Here is an 18,048-nt window from a genome sequence, read left to right as displayed (position 1 = left end):
CTGTATCTTTTTATGGGCACTAGTATTTCGAACAAGATGATCCTGATCTATATTTAAGTAAGGTGAAGTATATTCTCGAGAATGACGTTGAAGAAATGGAATTGTACTTTGTTGAAGAAGAATATGATAAGGATGGACAATTGTTGAAGGTATATACTGTTACTTCTTGATAGGATTCGTGTTAGTCCCTGAATAATTGTTTTGCAGTCGTTTAGAATACATAATAAAACTTTATTATTACTAGATTCGAATGTTCTATCCTTAAATTTAATGCGTAGCCGAAGTTTAATACACAACTCTGAAAGCTGATTAACACTTGTTTTGTGTAGGTGGCAGAATTAATTCCTGGTGGTAGCAAAGTCCGAGTGACCAATGACATGAAGCTTCGTTACTTGGATGCGCTTGCTCAGCATCGGCTTGCTAGTTCCATCCGCAACGAGATCGATCATTTCTTGCGTGGTCTCAACGAACTGATTCCCGACAACCTTTTAGGCATATTTGATGAAAATGAATTGGAGGTGCGTAAAATTGAATCTGTTAAAATAAGTCTATTCGAAGATGCGGTATTCCACGACTTTATCTGTTTCACAGTTACTGTTGTGCGGAACCGGCGAGTACAGCGTGGCAGATTTACGCGCGCATCACATAGCTAACGGAAGTTCTCCGGAATTTCTCCGAGTGCTCGACTGGTTCTGGACGGCGGTGAGCAATTTTACGCAAGAGGAGATGGCACGATTGCTCCAGTTCACCACGGGCTGCTCGCAATTGCCACCCGGTGGATTTCAACAATTGAGTCCTCGTTTTCAGATTACAGCCGCACCAACGTTCGCTAATTTGCCCACGGCACATACCTGGTACGTTCTCATCTAGGAATACAGCTAGGGTATTCCCGTTTTCTCTTTGACCATTGGTTTGTCATTAATGTTGCTTTTCAGCTTTAACCAACTATGCTTACCTGATTACGAGTGCTACGATCATTTCGAACGAGCGTTGTTGTTGGCGATCAGCGAGGGCACCGAAGGTTTCGGCATGATCTAGTCGGGAAACCGTAGGATCTATCAAACTTCTAGTCTGACTAGAACTGTTGATCAATTTATGTATCCATTTTTTCTTCGATAGTGAAGTCTTCGACGATAAAAAAAACCCAAATTTTTTCGATAATAGATCCTATTACGAGTTTGTCCCGTAGTAACTTTCGACAGCGAGATCAGGAAGAAAGGGTAACTCTATCGCACGTTTTGATATGTAGATGATTAGGATTTTTGGAATTACCTTTTTTCTGTTTACGCCGAAGACTATCAGGAACAATCTAATCTTCCGACGATGTAGACGATGCAATTTCTACTGAGCCGCGGCGACGTTTTTATAAAACGAAGGATATTCAACAACAAGAGCAATGTTACCTCAACATCAGAATTGCTCAATATTATTGTATCGAGATTTAGCGTAAGCGTTAGCCAAACTTACGATAGATTTTACGTGAACATAAAGAGAATTACATCAATGCGTTTCTCGAATGACGATGTAGCTAACGTCGCTGTGTAAGGATGTACGATACAACAAATCAAAATACGCATAAATAATTTTCTTTTTGCAGTAATTATTATATGTGCAGAGATTGGTGCATTTGATGAAGGGATCACTAACAGCATTGAACTTTCCGTTAATCAGTATTAATTCGAATACATTCTGTCGAATAATGCGTGAATACGTGATTTTAAGAGAACTTAAGAACGATAAGTAATGAGACTAAGATATTAAAGCTTTGCGCTAGTTTAGTTTTTTCGTTTTGTCTCACCCATTATAATAGCACGGCAATTATACGGTACTTCCAACGTCGACGATGGCGGATGTAATGTAAGCTAATTAGTATGTACATCAAGTACAAAATGTGATTGTATTCTGAGACACTACGTATTACATCTATTTCTTATCGACGCAAAATACCCGCGATATAATAAGCATGATTACCTAGTCATAACAAAATACTGCGATCATACTGTGAGCATCGCATTCTGGTATACGTATTTATTTAAGATGCAATGACATGTACTTATATTAAGTAGAGGCGGAATAGAGTATGAAACGTAGTAATCGCCATAGCAGACTATTCGTTGCAAAATAATGGACGAATGGCCAACAATCGTAAATCGTACTACGCCTCGCAATAGCAAAAAACTAACCGCCTCGCCAGATTATCTACCATCAAATAATACTGACGGTAATTTATTTTTATCAGTTTATCATTACGTGAAGAAAACTAAAAAAATATAGATTATAAAAGCATATAATATTCACGTTTATTCAATAAATCCCGTTGAGCTTTCCGCTTGTTACATCCTTCTCCTTGCTTTCGTGATTTACGAAAGGGAAAAATTTATCCTATAAATCGAAATACCTACATGGCGTAATAAAATTGCTTATTTTATCCTCAGTATATGCATGCACGGTATCACAAGCGTATATCTAAAAATCTTTAGTTTTTAAAAATTAAATATTGACTTAAAAAAATTGTATTTTAAATGTATTTTAAATGTAGTATGAAATGCTGATGCTTGTTAATTTCTCGGCTGCCCTGTGACGGCCTTGCTCTCTTATCTTCCATTTTCGATCACAAAACACTCTTTTCTTCACGACCGAAAACATTTGCAAGAAGCGAACCTCCGATCCAGTTTCCTCCGATTAAAACCGGTTTACGTCTCGAAAAATTGCGATCACGCTTAAACTCTTTATCTGCGAGATATTGGAATATACAACAATGTTATTTTTCTATCTCAAATAAGTGAAATACTCACTCTTCGATCATTCCTTCGCATAAACGGGATTTTGTAGTAACTTACGATAATTTACTCCGCGTAAACGAGTGAATTATCGTAAGTTACTACAGAAGTAACGCTCGCGTAAACGTAGTAAATGAAATGTTCACTGATCCACGCGTTAAACGACATAAGGTAACAAGGACAAAGTTCCACGTTCTCTTAATTGTTGCAAGTTGGAAACTACGAGCTATAATAAAATACCTACCTACGGCGGCAATGGTAGAGTAGCACTGGATAGAAACGCGAAAGTCCGTAGAATAGACACGCGCATGATGCTTCCAGCAATCTGCAATATCCGACTGCTCCAGCCACTCTCTTGAGATTGTCGCAGCAATTGTTCTCTCAGCTCGCTTAATTCCGTCCTAACGGAACCAAAATTATCTCGTAATATTTTTTAGTCTTAGGAACGATTTATTAATTTTTTTCATAGACATATCTTACATTTGCGAGTGATATTCCATTTCAACACGGCGAAGTTCAACTTCTCGATCAGCCAACTGACTCTCCAGGGCAAATACGCGTAAACTCAAAGTCTTCGCATTACTTTCGCTAGCTTTCAAGCGTTTTTCCAGTTTCTGTCTCTCGGTCACCGCAGTTTGCAACTCCCTAATTGTACATGTCAAACGTTACTCCTAAATTCTTGTACTTAAAGTGTTTCAAACTTGAGATCTGATGACCCGGAGGCATACCTGGAAGTACGCTGAAGCTGTTCCTGCGTAGACTCGGTGAGAGAAACCTGTGCCACTAATCGCAACTGTAAGTCCTCGACGGCAGATTCTGCTTTTTCCGCTCTAGCACCACGTTCTCGCGCTAGTGCTTCGCTGGCTGATACCTAAACAAATATCCTTATCATAGTATCAAATTTACAATAAGAATATGCTGACCAATATTTCTCAAATTTTCAAAAGTAGTTGAATGCTTTGTTTGCAAATCGCTCGGTAAATTTTGGCTGTTTTTATTGTCAAAAACGTGAGGGATAATTCTAGGATGCAATTTCTCAGTCAGATCTTTTGCAGAATCGCTAGTTTACCATATAAACGTCACGTGTCAAGGATTTATGATATAGATGCACAATTTATATTCAAGTGTAAATAACTCTATGTATTTGTGCCAATTGCACATTTCCACGATATCCCGCGATTCCGCAGTGGATAAAAGTTAATAGGGCAAGTGGTATTGATCCTTCTTCCTGGTACGGAAGGAGTATTACGTGATATTGAGTCACCGGCGAAACGCGAAAGGTGTGACTCATCCGCAAGCTATATTTCTTTCGTCGTGCATTGACCTGACGCTGCCTCGCGGGTAAATTCAGGAAACTTTAAAAAAGTGATGGATGTCGCGCGATGATATGCAGTGATCTAGGCTAAATGAATTGGCAGCATAATATTGCATCGATCAAAATATTCTTGTTCTTTTAATCATTCTGAAACATTTTCCTATTTAAGAAACATATTCTCTCATCCTCATTTAGGATTTAATCCTTGCAAAAGAATCCGTAGTAAGTCATTGCTATTAAGAATTTGCAGGAGATATTGATTAAATGACATTCTCCAGTCGCGCGACGAACTGATGTTACATGATATGTGGAGATGTCTAATCTCTGTGGTAAGGGTGAAGGAGAAAGAATGAGTCAGTTGATTCGTGGAACGCGAAAGGAGTTCGCGCGTGGGAGAACTCACCCCCCAAGAAAGAGGAGAAGGGGCTTGTAACCTCGTGTCTCAGACGAGGGTAACAATGACTCACCGAACAACAGATCAATTTTTTATCATGCGCTATGCGGCTGCTTATGTGCACGCGTTTAGGAATCGCGGGCTCGCTTTGGCTCACTGGATGTTGCTTGAACAAAGATTGGGATTATATTAAAGAAGATTGAGAAATTGCGATAAATTATGACTCGAGATATTTTTGCGAATGAAAGCTCGATTTAAAATTAGCCGAAGAATCCTAAGAAAAATGCGTTTAATGAGGTATATCGGCGACTAATTTTCGAAAGAAAAAACGCAACTTTATCCAGAAGAATCTTTTTATCTTCCCGTAATTTCAAAAGTTTCTCTCGATCCTTCATCATTTGCATGTCGAGCGCTTTTAGCTGATCCTGTGCGGTCAAGAGCTCGTTCCTCAAGTTCCCCACCGTGACTGATCGCTCCTGAGAGACTTCCTCGGCGCGCTTTAACTCAGTTTCCAGCTTTTCTTTTTCCTGCAACAGAACACCCGATAATGCGCGACTACTTTTCATAAAATGATGAATTTGACCAAATATACATAAGTATAATAATATAATATCGCTAGTTATACGATTATGGCACGCGCGAAATGCACATATTTTCCAAAACGGCCTATCGCGCGTCGCTGGAACACGTGTCGCGCATTCTCGCAGTAGCATCATCCCCGTAATTAGAAACATGTCACTGAACTCCCGTGTTCGTTCCGCATACGAGAATGACGCACTGGAAGCGCAAGACGCGTACATTGCCATCGCTGTTGGTTCGAAGAAACCGATAGAGTTTTTCTCCATCACGATGACAAACATTTAACAAATTCCATTTAGCACATTTCTTTTTAAAGCTTTTTGTTCTAAAAAAAAAACCCCGGATGTTAATAGATCAAATTTAGACGAGAGCAACCGAAATGAGTCCAAACATGCAAAATACGGCTGGACGAATGATCGATCGACCGTACCGATTTGACGGCGTCGCGCTCGCGCGTCATCTCCTCGAGCTGCGACTTTTCGCGATACAACTCGCCGTTCAGTCTGCCAACCCGGTCGTTCTCGGCGAGCAGCAATCGGCGGAGGAACTCGATCTGCAAGTGCAGGTGTTCCACCTGTTGCTCGAGCTGCGCGATCTCGGCGCGTCTGCGTCGCCACGCGTTCAGCACCAGCACGCGGCACACTACGTTCGCCGCCTTGATCGTCGGATCCTCCGTAGCTTCACCCTGCTCGGATTCCGAGGACGGCGTAGCGTCCGTCCAGGATCTACCACTTCCGCCGTTCGCCAAGATGTCCTTGGTCCTGTCGGCGATTTCATCGAGGCGACTGGCTGAGGACTCGCTCTCCGATCTAAACAACGTGCTCCCTGATTAGATTATACTTTCATAATTGTAACGATCAGTCTTCAACATTCTATAATGATATATGTACCCTTTTATTACAATCTAAAGTTAAAGTTTTTAATTCCTCACAGATTTCATAAATCTGTATAGCTGTATATACCTTCAGTAACAATATTTAACGTAAGAATATTAAATCTGTCATTTATTCATTCCACGGAATCAATATTAAATATATCTTGATTCTGATCAAGTATAGAGAAGTTAATAATTTAATGTCATCAACGTCTCTCAGAAGAAAAAAAAAAGATATCTCGCGAGATATCTATCGTAAATTCAAGCGAATATTGCATATTTATCTTCGAGAAACCGGCTCACTTGAGATCACCGACGTCAGGATCGACGACGGCGAGGGACAGGTCCATCATCGACAGACTTTTTTTACAGCGAGGAGTGCCAATGGCCAGGAAGCCGGGCGAGCATCGGTCGGAGCAGCTCTTGGGAATTGTCGACGGGGTCCCGCGACCGGTCCTAGTCACTGACAACCCGACCGCTAGTCTGTAGGGTCTCTTGGGTGGTACGCGATGATCGGTGCATCGGTACGGGCTTGATCGCGGATGGCATCTTACGGGCACGGGGGCGCACGGCAATCTACGTTGCACGCATCGGGGCAGCTTGGTCTCCACCCTGGTGACGGCCGCGGGTCGCTGACCCGGATTCCGTTTCGACAGGGTAGTCGTCTCTGGCATGTCGCTTGCAGCTCGCGCATAAGACTGTTCTCGAATGCGATCGAGATTGTTTGTACGCGCAGCTCTCGTCATGGGGACGAAACACGGATATCGCTGGGAAATAAATGACTGAGCTGATGTTGATGTATAGAGTGTGATTCTAATTCTGGATTCTAGATGAAGACGAAATGACAGAATTAATATTTTAATTTACAATACATTTTGTTACCGAAGCTGTACAGGCTTATGAAGTCTGGCAGAAATTAAAAATCTTTGCATCAGATTCATTTGTAATAACACTACTGCAAAATCTTATTTTTGCAGTGACTCAAAATTTTATTACTACAATAAAAAGAAGAGGATATATTACAAAAATGAAACTACAAAGTAAATGCGCTTGATAACGTCTAGTTTGCGCGTGCTAATCGAATCAAGGTCGTCTAGCCGTATTCGTTGCAACGAATAATTACTTTAAAGTAATTTAAAATAATTATTCGTTACGACTTCCAAAAGAGTCGGATATTACTTAAAAAAACAACGAAAAAGAAAAGAAGAGGAGAATCTTGGATCTCTTCACACACACACACACAACACACACACACACACACACACACAATTTATCTCATCCTTAAAAGAAATTTTAAGTATAGTTGGGAGTCGAGCACAGGGAAGTGAACATCAGTATTCGGGAACGGCGAACATCCAATTGCAACGAACGAAAATAGGGATTGCGCAGAATTCTGCAAGAAAGGAATTTGCCAATTTTTTTTCTTTCAATCTGTTCGCCGCGTCGCAAAGATAGGATCTTACGATAAGACATCGTCATTCCTCGTCGTAATTTGTTCGTCCAAGGAGCATCCATATACTCTGAGGATCTTAACGATCTTACAAGATCGTCTTAAACTTGGCTCCGCATCTCAAGGTCCCATCTAAAAGCCATTAAACAGTCGTATATTATCTCGAGATCTAACGATCTTAAATATAAGATTTATGGACGAGTACCGCCCTTTATACCTCGGCAAATTGCACCTTGAGATCCGGAGTACCTAGGTACCAAGGTACCTGCTCGGCTACTCCGCGCGCGCGCGCGCGCGCGAGATCTCATTCGCCCACCCGCTCCCGCCGCTCCTCGTTTACGTCTAACGTCGATCGGTCGGTCAGTCAGTCTGAGTTGGTCTTGGTCTGAGTCAGTCGTTGATACCGTCTGTCCGGTCGGTCGCTCTCACGACGTCACGGGCTCGCGCGGGCCGAGTCCGCCGTCCGCCGTCCGATGCGAGTTGCCGAGTACGCAGGCACAGTTATATACTGTGACGCTGGCTACGCAGCGCAGTAACGCGCGCGAGGCCAGCCGCCAGCGATCCATCAGCGATCGCGCTGCGACGGAAGTACGATTCTGCATAAAAGCGGGATCGCCTCGCGGCTGTTTTTCTCCCGTGGTCACAGCGAGGGAAATCAGGCCTCCTGTCGAAATTGTCGCATTTCTCGCATTTCTCGCGCAAGTCGCAACTCGTCGACACGGACAACCGGGACAACGCGTCGGGGTCGGGGACGGCGCGAGATTCGCGAGTGCGAGAGGTGGCGAGAGGCGAGTGCACGCAGCCACAGCGCCAGCCTCGGAAGCACATAGCATAGCATGTTGATAAGTTGATTCGCGCAGCAGGCAAGTATCCGTCTCTCTCTCTTTTTCTCTCAGTCGATTCGCGCTCTTCTTCGCTCCCTCGTTTCGCTCGCTCGCTCGCTCCTTCTATCTCTCGCTCCCGTCACATTGTCCTACGATAGTTTAATTATAGATACGCGGCCTGTACGGGCCTAGGCTCGCCCAAAATAATGATTGGATCAGCGTTGCGTTCCCTCCTCGCGCTCCTTTTTCCCCCGGGACACTTGCGGTGCAGTGTTTCTGGACGTATCCCCGCCGTACGAGCGAACGGAACGAACAGCTGTCGTTCCGGGACCCCGAAGCCCGAAGGCAATACGTGGAAATTGCGTTTATCTTCCCAGTTTCTCGCCGATACTGGCTCAAGACGCTCAAGTACCGTTCGCCACTTAAACACGGCAATGTACATTGTAGGGTACAAATTCAACTTGAAATATTGAAGTTGTATATTGGGAGAAAGGGAGTAAACGCTGATCTAAAAAGATTCTTTGACAATATGTAAGATATCACATGCCAATTCTCATTGCGCGTTAAGATTTGTTGTTCAGTGATTCGAGTATTTGATAGAAATTCTTTTATCAATGAAATATAAAGAGAAAAATACTTTTTGTAATATATATATAAAACCATGTGAGACTAATTGGTGTATTTATGACTATATTTCAGATGGACAAAGCTCAATGTATTAAAGAATCACAGTTATGGAACAATACAATGATATAAGTGATGGAGATATTAATATAAGTGATATCAGTAAGTATTGAGCACATATTTTTTACTTTAGTGTACTTTGTACAGCCCCACACAGCACAAAGCTCCGATTAAGCTCCCAGGGAGTTTATTTCGCTGAGCTGAATATGAGAAAAACATTTTCGTTATTATTGTGTTTTACATCACGGTGGATATTCGGTCGATTACTTAATTTTTTAATAAAATATTTTAAGTACAATAGTGGACACACGAGCTCCCGGGGAGCTTATATGGAAGCTTCCCGAAAACTACTTTAAAAACTCTCAAGGAGCTCTCAAAAGCGGACATAGGAGCTCCCGGGGAGCTACGTGCAAGTTGTTTTGAAGTTTAAATAAAACTTGTGAAAATTTTTATGAGCTCCTCAGGAGCTCCCCGGCAGCTCCCCGTGCTGTGTGCTTATCTGACAAATACTATTTTTAGTTGACGTCATTCAAACGACCGATCCTGGTTCTATGGCCACCATAGCGATGGACAACGAACACGTTCAGCCTCACGTTGAGATTTTAGAACAGCCGGCCAGTAAAGCGCTACGGTTTCGCTATGAATGCGAAGGCAGATCGGCTGGCAGCATACCTGGTATCAACAGCGCTCCGGAGAACAAAACTTTCCCTAGTATACGAGTGAGTTACGATCGTTCATTAGCGATTCTTTTTGAATCTTTCTTTCTCTCTTATTCTTATACGCTTGTAATATTTCTGTAGATCGTGGGTTACACGGGTCGTGCTATGGTGGTTGTATCCTGCGTAACAAAGGACGCCCCATATAGACCTCATCCGCACAATCTTGTCGGCAAAGAAGCATGCAAGCAAGGCGTTTGTACGATCGAAGTTCCGGCGGGAAATATGGTTATTTCCTTCTCAAATCTGGGCATTCAATGTGTAAAAAAGAAGGACATCGAAGAAGCTCTCAGAGTGCGTCAGGAGTTACGAGTAGACCCCTTTCGAAGTACGTTTACCTTTTCCTGATTAATTTCTTATTAATTTAGATAAGTCGGTTACGAAGATCTGCAGGATATTTGATTCTAGACCAAGGTTGTGGCCAAACGCATGCCAGCTGTTTACACGTGTAATTACATATATATAATTGTCGAGTCTATTAGCGATGTCTATTGTCTACGTGTCACTCTTTATTTATTATATTAAATTATAACGATCGTGGATAGGTCAGTTGTCTTTGTGCGGTAAAAAAGAAGGGAAAGCTGAGACCGACATGCACTGTGCGAATCTTGTCTAAATCCGAGACTCGTTTATTAGATTGTAATTATATCATATTAATAATATACTTGACACTACAGATCTGAATTTCTTACAGCTGGTTTCGAACATAAGAGACATCCGACTAACATTGATCTAAACGCAGTGAGATTGTGTTTCCAAGTTTTCTTGGAAGGACAAAGGGGAAAATTCAACAAGCCATTACCGCCCGTCGTGTCTGAGCCTATTTATGATAAAAGTATGTAATGTGTCATTTTAGAATATATATATATATATATATATATATATATATATATATTCTACACGTATACGTTTAGAATAAAACTTTTACTTGCGATATATGTGCTGTTTCCAGAGGCAATGTGTGATCTTGTGATTTGCAAATTGAGCCATTGCAGCGCATCGGTCGCTGGTGGGATGGATATGATTTTGCTGTGTGAAAAAGTCGCGAAAGAAGATATACAAGTGAGGTTTTTCGAGGAGAGAGACGGACAACTACTGTGGGAAGGATACGGCGATTTTCAACCGACACATGTACATAAACAAGTAAGTTAACATTGACAGTTGCATATGTAGATTGTTAATTGTAAACAATAGAGAATAGGATTTGCCTGTATTATATTGTCTATATCGATAGTGTTTTTTTTTATAGACGGCAATAGCATTCAGAACGCCTAGCTATCGTACGCAGCAAGTGGAACAGCCAGTGCAAGTATATATCCAACTTAGAAGGCCATCGGATGGTACTACGAGCGAACCGCTACCATTTCAGATGTTACCACTAGGTACAGGTAGGCCTGCTTTCTGGTCTTTACGGAAAGCATTTGCCAGGAAGAAGGCAGATTACAATACCTTCAGTAAAATCTTGTCTACAGAGACTGCTCTTCTTGCCAACGTAACTCCTAAGTTTTCTCGTAATATCGACGAATTCAACAATAATGATCTGGACGCGAAAAGACCGAACGATAAAATCTCTGCATTGCGTGCTTTAAACGATTTGTATAACGTAAAACATCACGTAGATCTGTGTAATGGCGATTTAAAGGCATTAATAAATTCTGCACAGAACGTAGATCAATCCGCGAAGAGTACCGTTTTGGATTGTGAGAATAATGAAATAACGATAATCCCGGGAAGAAATGCGGAAAATAATAAAGAAATTAGCAAATTGTATACCTTTGGCGATAATAATGTAGAAAATAATGCATTTACTGCCGATTATAAAGAAGGAACTATAGATGCGATTCTTTATGCGAAATCCAACGCACAAGAAGGCAACACATCCGCGTCGAGAAATGTAGATAATTCGAAGGGTAGGTCAGATTGGTTCGACTATTCTGAAATAGGTAAATGGGTACAGAAGGGACAAGCGTGCCTTAAGGAAAAGACTAACGAGACAGAGACTAAGAACGAGACAGATGGTGGCAATAAATCGTTTAATGAGTTTTTGTCGCAAGTGACCGAGCTCGATCAAATTTATGCTGATACACATAACAAATTGATACAAGCTACTACGAATACGAACGTGAATCCACAAATGATGGACATTGATGTCTGCGACAATCAGACCTATACCAGTTTACAAATGGCCATGAAAAATCCGATAGAATTGTTCGATATCACCGATGACCGAAAGTACGAAGACGTAGCCGTCCCGAAACAAGATGCGGAAGTACCCGTTGCGTCTCCAACATTAACAGCTAAGAGAGACGTAATGCACGAGGCGGAAGAAAGATTGCCACCCTTGCCTCCGAAGCGAATACGCAAAATGCCGTCGATGCCTCTTTTGCCGCGTCCGATATCCGCTCAAACGCTTACTACTTCCTCTCCCGAGGCGCCGAATAAAAATTTGCCGTCCTTACCCGGCACTTTGTCGAAACACGCGAGACAAGGGTTATTTTCGAAATTATTTGCTAAAAAGAATAAAAAAGACAAGTGCTCGGAATCGGATCTAATTGTAAGCAAAGACAGTGATCCATCACTGAATACCTCATATTTATTGAAGAGCTCCGTACAAGATGCTGCGCAATCACAAATTCCACGTTCTAGTATGACGAGTGTTACGAGTGTTAAATCTCTCAAGTTAGATGACGATGACACACCATCGTATGGTGCAGATTTAACTGAAGCTGAGCATTATGCTCTCTACACTACTATGGCACCACGCGCGACTGCCTCAGAATTTGACGAGATGTCTTTTTATTATAGTCTAGTCGAGGGTGGGAAGATACTGACAGAAGCGAAAGAGACCTAAATTATCTAATTGATAGATATTTTATTGATCGATTTGATACTTCTTCTTTGTTTATATACTGCCAAGTTGAAGATGACTCAATATTTGTACATGAAATGATATTGTTTGAGCCTGACCGATTTTATCTGTCGAAATGTGAGAAATATTGTCTTGCATTGCTATAAGCTTTTATTACCGTCAGTTCTCGTTGTAAATTTGCAGTTTTGATGTGACACTCATTTAAGGATATATTTGTATCTTTAAACTGAAAAATTTTCCCCGGAGAACGAGATAATCCCCTTAGAGAGTTATTTCCTAAGACATGTTGCCACATAAAATGAATCGATTCTTGTAAGATCGACGCATTTATCTAAGCGTGCAGAATTTTAGTCTAGTCGAAGTGCAATTTGTTACCTTTTTCTTGATATTTCCTATTAACGGTTTTTACAAATGATTTGTAAGTTTTCGATAATTGTTATTTATTATATCAAATAACTAACTACTCTTTTCTAGTCAAGTTCGATGCTGTTATATTTTCGTATACTCTCAATGTAGGTTGCTTTACTATTTGTTGTTAAGTTTTATATGATATTACGAGTTTATGCGAACGTCTTTTCCTTCTCGTATTGTTATAGACTGCTAATTTTAAAAACGTCTCGACGAAAAGTCCTTAGCTCAGTTTGTCCCGAGTTGAATCTGTTTTTGGAGTACTTAATTAATGTACGCTAAGAAAATTTGTAAGGTTCAAATACATGAGGCCTTCTTCATTCAGAGCAATTGTACGCGATGTTAACGCGAGATATACTGAAAATACTCATTAATGTACAATCATTTATAGATGATGCCGATTCGTTAAGGCGAAAGAGACAAAAGCTTAATAACAGCTCGAGCTCCATACTTTTCAAACATGTAGCAGAAACTGAGAAGCGTGAGTATATTTGCAGAATTCTTCATAATTCGACAGCTTGGGATTATGGTGGGCATCATCGTTGATATTACATTGTATTATCATCGGGACATGTCCAAATCTCATCTGGGATGTAAAAAATCATACTTATTTATTCTTACGTCACGTTTCTCATTGAAGGAGAGTGAGTGTCGAGCTAATTATCTATTTTCACTCGCAATCCTTCAATCTCTTTTCTGTCTGCTGTAATCAATTTTGCCATTGATGTTTCCTATACATATACTCTTTGTGCAGAAATGAAGTATACGCTTAAATGCATATGAAACAAGAGGCCTTTTACAATGAAATCTGTGAAGTTTTTGTACATTTTAGCACAGGGCCTATTTGGTACATTTGTTAATTGTTATGACAAACATGATGAATTTGTTTAGAAAATTTCTAACACTGGGATATACATACAATGTTAGAAATAACTACAGTATTTGTACGAACGATTGTATAATCTTTTAAACGGTCAACGTTCGATTATTCTTATGTCTCATCATACACTAACCATCTGATTAATTCAATCCCTTTACACTTTGAAAATATGATATAAAATTTTAGAAACGTAAAACGCATTAATATAGTGCTTTCCGTGCATCTACGCACACCTAATTTTGTGTCGACATTTTTAACAGACCGAAAATTGTTGACGAACAAATTTCATAGTGGAAAGGGAAGCTCATCGAACAAGGTTTCATTATATCTAAGAACACTATACATATATTTTCACATACTGACAAGCAAAAAAGATCTTGTTTTATACTTTTTTAAAGATGTATTTTACATGGGACTTTGGAGTTTGAATTTGATGGATTAGGGAGCAGTGAGCTTGTATATTTCGAGATATGATAATATTGTATTTTTCTATTTACGGATATTTACACGGGATAATTGATTCCGCGAAGCAAGTATACAACGCATCTCCTAGATCTTATAACGGAAAATTTGCTGTAATGATTATGTGGAATCATTACTCGTGAGAATAGGTACTTATAAGTAAAAATTTCATAGCTCAAACTTTGTATAGTGCAAGTGCGCTGCTCTTGTGCAATAATATTATACTTTTGAAAGTCAGCTGCGTGTATATATATAAATACATATATATATTTCGTGCAGCGATTGTAGCATAGTACAATCAAATAATGTGCAATATTTCTATGGTAATATAATTTTTATAAACTGCTTCTTTTGTGAACAGATAAATATATTTACATATTGTACGAATTACGTATGATGTAATACATCTATATATACATATATGTATAATCACTTGGTGATGCAAAAAAAGTGTCTATTTATTCTCTGCTCCCATACAATTTCAGATAAAAAATTTACTAATACATGTTGCAGATTCAGGTACGACATAGTAATGTTAGTACATTGTGTAAACAGTTTTCGCTAATATAATGGTTTAAATCAGACGACTTGATTGTTTAGAATATAGAGAATGATTTTTGTAGAATTAAAAAGTTTGAAGAGTGAAAATATATAAAGTTGCATGTATATGTAATACGTATGCAACAAATCACGCTTCTTCACTGAGGATTTTCTTATATGTTTCTCTGGCATGTTTATTATTATTGCTATTAATATCACTGTTAATAATATCATAACATTATGCATGTAAATTAAGATCGCTTTAATTGCCTTAAGAGGATTAAGATAATCGCTGTTTTACACATAATGAGAAGATACCTGTGTATAATATTATAGATGCTGGAAATCAACCTATTAGTTACAATATCGTCAAAGCTGAACCAGCCGAGCAGATGTTACCATTCGGTGGTCCAGGTACAAGTACAGGAGGTTTCACTCTGCAACCTGTAAGATCATCTTCGCAGTCACACAGCAGTATGCAAACTTTAAGGTAAATTAATAATTAAGATTAAGGGCCGATATCACAGTCTCCGATTAACGTGATCCTCCGATTAAACTCACTCTGCATCTCTTTCTAACTGTCCCCCTAGAAAGAGACGAAAAGACAGTTAGAAAGAGATGCAGAGTGAGTTTAATCGGAGGATCACGTTAATCGGAGACTGTGATATCGGCCCTAAGAGATTAGAATAGATCTAAATAAAAAGAGAAATTAGAACAGAATTAAATAAAAATGTAAAGAACAAAAACTTTATATTCAAGTGTCCATGTATCTAAGCATTTCTTCGTTCTTTTTCAGGCCTCAAGTATCACCGGGGCGAACACCATCCCCTATGGAATACAGCTCCTACAACCCATCTCTGATACAACAACAGTATCAACCAAACATTCAGTCTCTGATGCAACAACCAAATATGCCGATAACGACAGATGTTCAACAATTTTCATATCAAACGCAATTACCTCAGCCGGATCAGTCTCGATTACATCAGCCGGAACCAAACCTGCTAATGTTAAACAAAGTAACACCAAATCAAGGCGAATTACAGCCATTAAATAACATCGGTAACTTCCTATTTACTATAATCATTGTTTATTTGTATTCTCATGTTATAATCCTAATGTTATATAATTTATGCATGTATAATGCGCCTCGAAAATTTCAAACAATTCATCGTTTGTATTCTGTTACATAAATCTTTTAGGGACCGCGGGAGCCGCATGTCTGCTAGACATGGACAGTCAGCAATACAATTTTGACTGGAATTCCGCTGATCTCGCGGATTTTGGAGCAAACCTCTCCGCGAATTTGTCAACTGGATTATCCATCTCCGATTCTATACAAGTGAGTACCTTCATATGTGGAGACACGGTCGGGTCTTGAATTTCTAGAACCTACTGACTGACTATCGATATGTGGCTTTTTAAACATTTTTTATCTGATTTTAGCCTGAGGCGAACAACACCGAAGAAAACGCCATGAATGACCGTATTTCTTGGATAAATCAAGAACTCTCCGCTTTGAATAAGATACTCAAAACTAAACGAGATAACAACGGCTGAGGACATAACTAAAACCGCTTATTATCAAAAGATATGACACACTTCGCACCTCAAGTATATATATGTATAAAAACACTACGTAGAGAGAGAGAGAGGGAAGGAGGGAGGCGTTACAATTTGTCTTTTATCCGAATGGTAGACTTGTTGGTAGAAATGATATATTTTTTTATTATTAGCTAATGCCAGATTGGTCATAAAGAAATAACAGTTAAGAAATTCAAGTTTCAGCAGCAGTTTTATACACACAAGTGTATAGCTCTCTTCACTGCCTTCAGAAAAATTAATTGAGTTATTTCTTATAAGAAATGAGCTAAAAGAACATTATATTCAAAATAAGAGCGTGTATATATATATATATATATATATATATATATATAAGAAGATAAATTTGTTTCGATACTCAGTCTGTATCTTGTTTATATCTACGCTCAATTTATACAGTTTATACATTGTTAAAAATGTTTAGACTGTTATGACAATGAACAAAAGGAGACTCTCTGTTCTAGCAAAATATTATCGGTACACAATTATTGCATACTCATCGGTGAGTATTAGCCGAAAATATATTATGACCATCTTGATATTTAGTTGCGCGTGATACAATTTATCTGCTAATTATGCACAATTTAGCATTATCTACCCAGGATAAATTGTTCAGTCGGTGATCAGAAACCGACATTGGCGCGAAACGTTCGTTTGCCGACGTTACAGATTGAGACGTTATTGAAGCAGTTTGATACGAAATACTGATTGCGTGGTGTGTGAGGTAATGCTCTGACTGTGATCAAAGTTCATAACTTGTTTTTCATACGTATATAGATTGCACGATATTCTTCGCGACGAAGGGAATTACGCGCAATAACCAAAAGAAATTGTGTCCAAATGGATACTGTAAAGTGTAAACGAGCAGGCTGGCAATACTGTAAATTATTATATTAGATAAATATTCGTATTAGGTAAATATTTTCTATGTTACCACATTTTTATCCTTTTTGCACAGCTATGTTTCTACAAAACCGCACTTTGTACAATCATACATTTGACACATGATCGTTATATTTAGGATAAACGTTTACTCAAAAAGAGCGAAGAAATGTTGAGAAGTCAACATACTCAAAAATTTTTGATAAACGTTCCGTCCAAGTACTTCGTTTTACATGTTACAGGAGCTTTACGAATAATATGTAAGAGATAAAGTGCAATTCTCTAATCTATCGAACAATTTTATTAGATTAAGTAACATAGCAATGACATCGTTTTGGTGTAAAATATATTTGTACAATCACCTCAGGTAATTTATTAGCGTGCAGGAAATGTTGCAAGGAATCATCTTATATCTAAGAACTTATACTTAATTATTTGCCATATACCTGTAATGTAAATAAAAAGTTGTTATAAATATAAGTAAGAGTGATATTTAGCTTTAACAATCTCGTGTAAATTTCATGATTTTATTGGTGTTTATACATTGTGTCATGCGTAAGTGTGTCCTTTATTGATGAAAGTATCGTCATAGACATCGGATGGAAATCGAACGCAATGGGAAATGAAGGAAACAGTAAGACGATACTTTCACGCATCGAGCCTTAGTTTACTGTGATGGATCATTTTATAAGCACTTAATATCCTGTTTAAAGATACAACAAAAGTGCATATTTACAGTTACGATTGCATATTTACATAACATCGATCGATAAGTAGCGCTCTCTCGTA

At 39.2% G+C, this 18,048-nt stretch overlaps 3 protein-coding genes and 1 long non-coding RNA gene across 11 annotated transcripts in view; 2 read left to right on the top strand and 2 right to left on the bottom strand.

Moving 5' to 3' along the window:
- LOC139772856 (apoptosis-resistant E3 ubiquitin protein ligase 1) overlaps window positions 1–2,291 on the top strand; it is a 62,584-nt gene extending 60,293 nt beyond the window's left edge. For all 5 annotated transcript variants that reach the window (XM_071706822.1, XM_071706823.1, XM_071706826.1 and 2 more), the window contains 4 exons: window positions 24–149; window positions 330–518; window positions 592–854; window positions 936–2,291. In XM_071706822.1, the coding sequence (XP_071562923.1) occupies window positions 24–149; window positions 330–518; window positions 592–854; window positions 936–1,038 (681 nt within the window). In that variant the 3' untranslated portion in view covers window positions 1,039–2,291. The remainder of the gene's footprint in view (window positions 1–23; window positions 150–329; window positions 519–591; window positions 855–935) is intronic.
- Window positions 2,292–2,403: 112 nt separating this feature from the next.
- Window positions 2,404–6,688, bottom strand: LOC139772860 (uncharacterized). The gene is made up of 7 exons (XM_071706833.1): window positions 6,246–6,688; window positions 5,499–5,877; window positions 4,825–5,016; window positions 3,509–3,651; window positions 3,261–3,425; window positions 3,025–3,181; window positions 2,404–2,733 (listed from the first exon to the last, which is right to left on the bottom strand). The coding sequence occupies exons 1-6, from the start codon at window positions 6,686–6,688 to the stop codon at window positions 3,025–3,027; spliced, it is 1,479 nt and encodes a 492-aa protein (XP_071562934.1). The 3' UTR covers window positions 2,404–2,733.
- Window positions 6,689–6,735: 47 nt separating this feature from the next.
- LOC139772854 (uncharacterized) lies at window positions 6,736–7,732 on the bottom strand. The gene is made up of 3 exons (XR_011718209.1): window positions 7,610–7,732; window positions 7,406–7,524; window positions 6,736–7,335 (listed from the first exon to the last, which is right to left on the bottom strand). It is a non-coding gene; the product is annotated as an uncharacterized lncRNA (long non-coding RNA).
- Window positions 7,733–7,791: 59 nt separating this feature from the next.
- Dl (dorsal protein) lies at window positions 7,792–17,739 on the top strand. Of its 4 annotated transcripts, none has more exons than XM_071706806.1 (12): window positions 7,792–8,255; window positions 8,916–9,002; window positions 9,420–9,619; window positions 9,701–9,944; window positions 10,311–10,451; window positions 10,569–10,759; window positions 10,866–10,998; window positions 13,285–13,374; window positions 15,112–15,265; window positions 15,572–15,837; window positions 15,978–16,117; window positions 16,222–17,739. In XM_071706806.1, exons 2-12 carry the CDS (start codon window positions 8,951–8,953, stop codon window positions 16,333–16,335), a joined length of 1,725 nt encoding a protein of 574 aa, XP_071562907.1. In that variant the 5' UTR covers window positions 7,792–8,255; window positions 8,916–8,950; the 3' UTR covers window positions 16,336–17,739. The 4 variants fall into 4 exon arrangements, with proteins under 4 accessions (XP_071562907.1, XP_071562906.1, XP_071562904.1 ...); XM_071706805.1 differs by having other exon boundaries at window positions 10,866–11,004; XM_071706803.1 differs by lacking the exons at window positions 13,285–13,374; window positions 15,112–15,265; window positions 15,572–15,837; window positions 15,978–16,117; window positions 16,222–17,739 and having other exon boundaries at window positions 10,866–13,219.
- Window positions 17,740–18,048: the final 309 nt, after the last annotated feature.

This window comes from Temnothorax nylanderi, unplaced genomic scaffold (assembly GCF_030848795.1).
Source record: "Temnothorax nylanderi isolate EJ_2023f unplaced genomic scaffold, tnyl_v1.0 TNYL_tig0054_pilon, whole genome shotgun sequence".
Lineage (NCBI taxonomy): Eukaryota > Metazoa > Arthropoda > Insecta > Hymenoptera > Formicidae > Temnothorax > Temnothorax nylanderi.
This window is presented reverse-complemented; position numbering and strand designations above follow the sequence as displayed.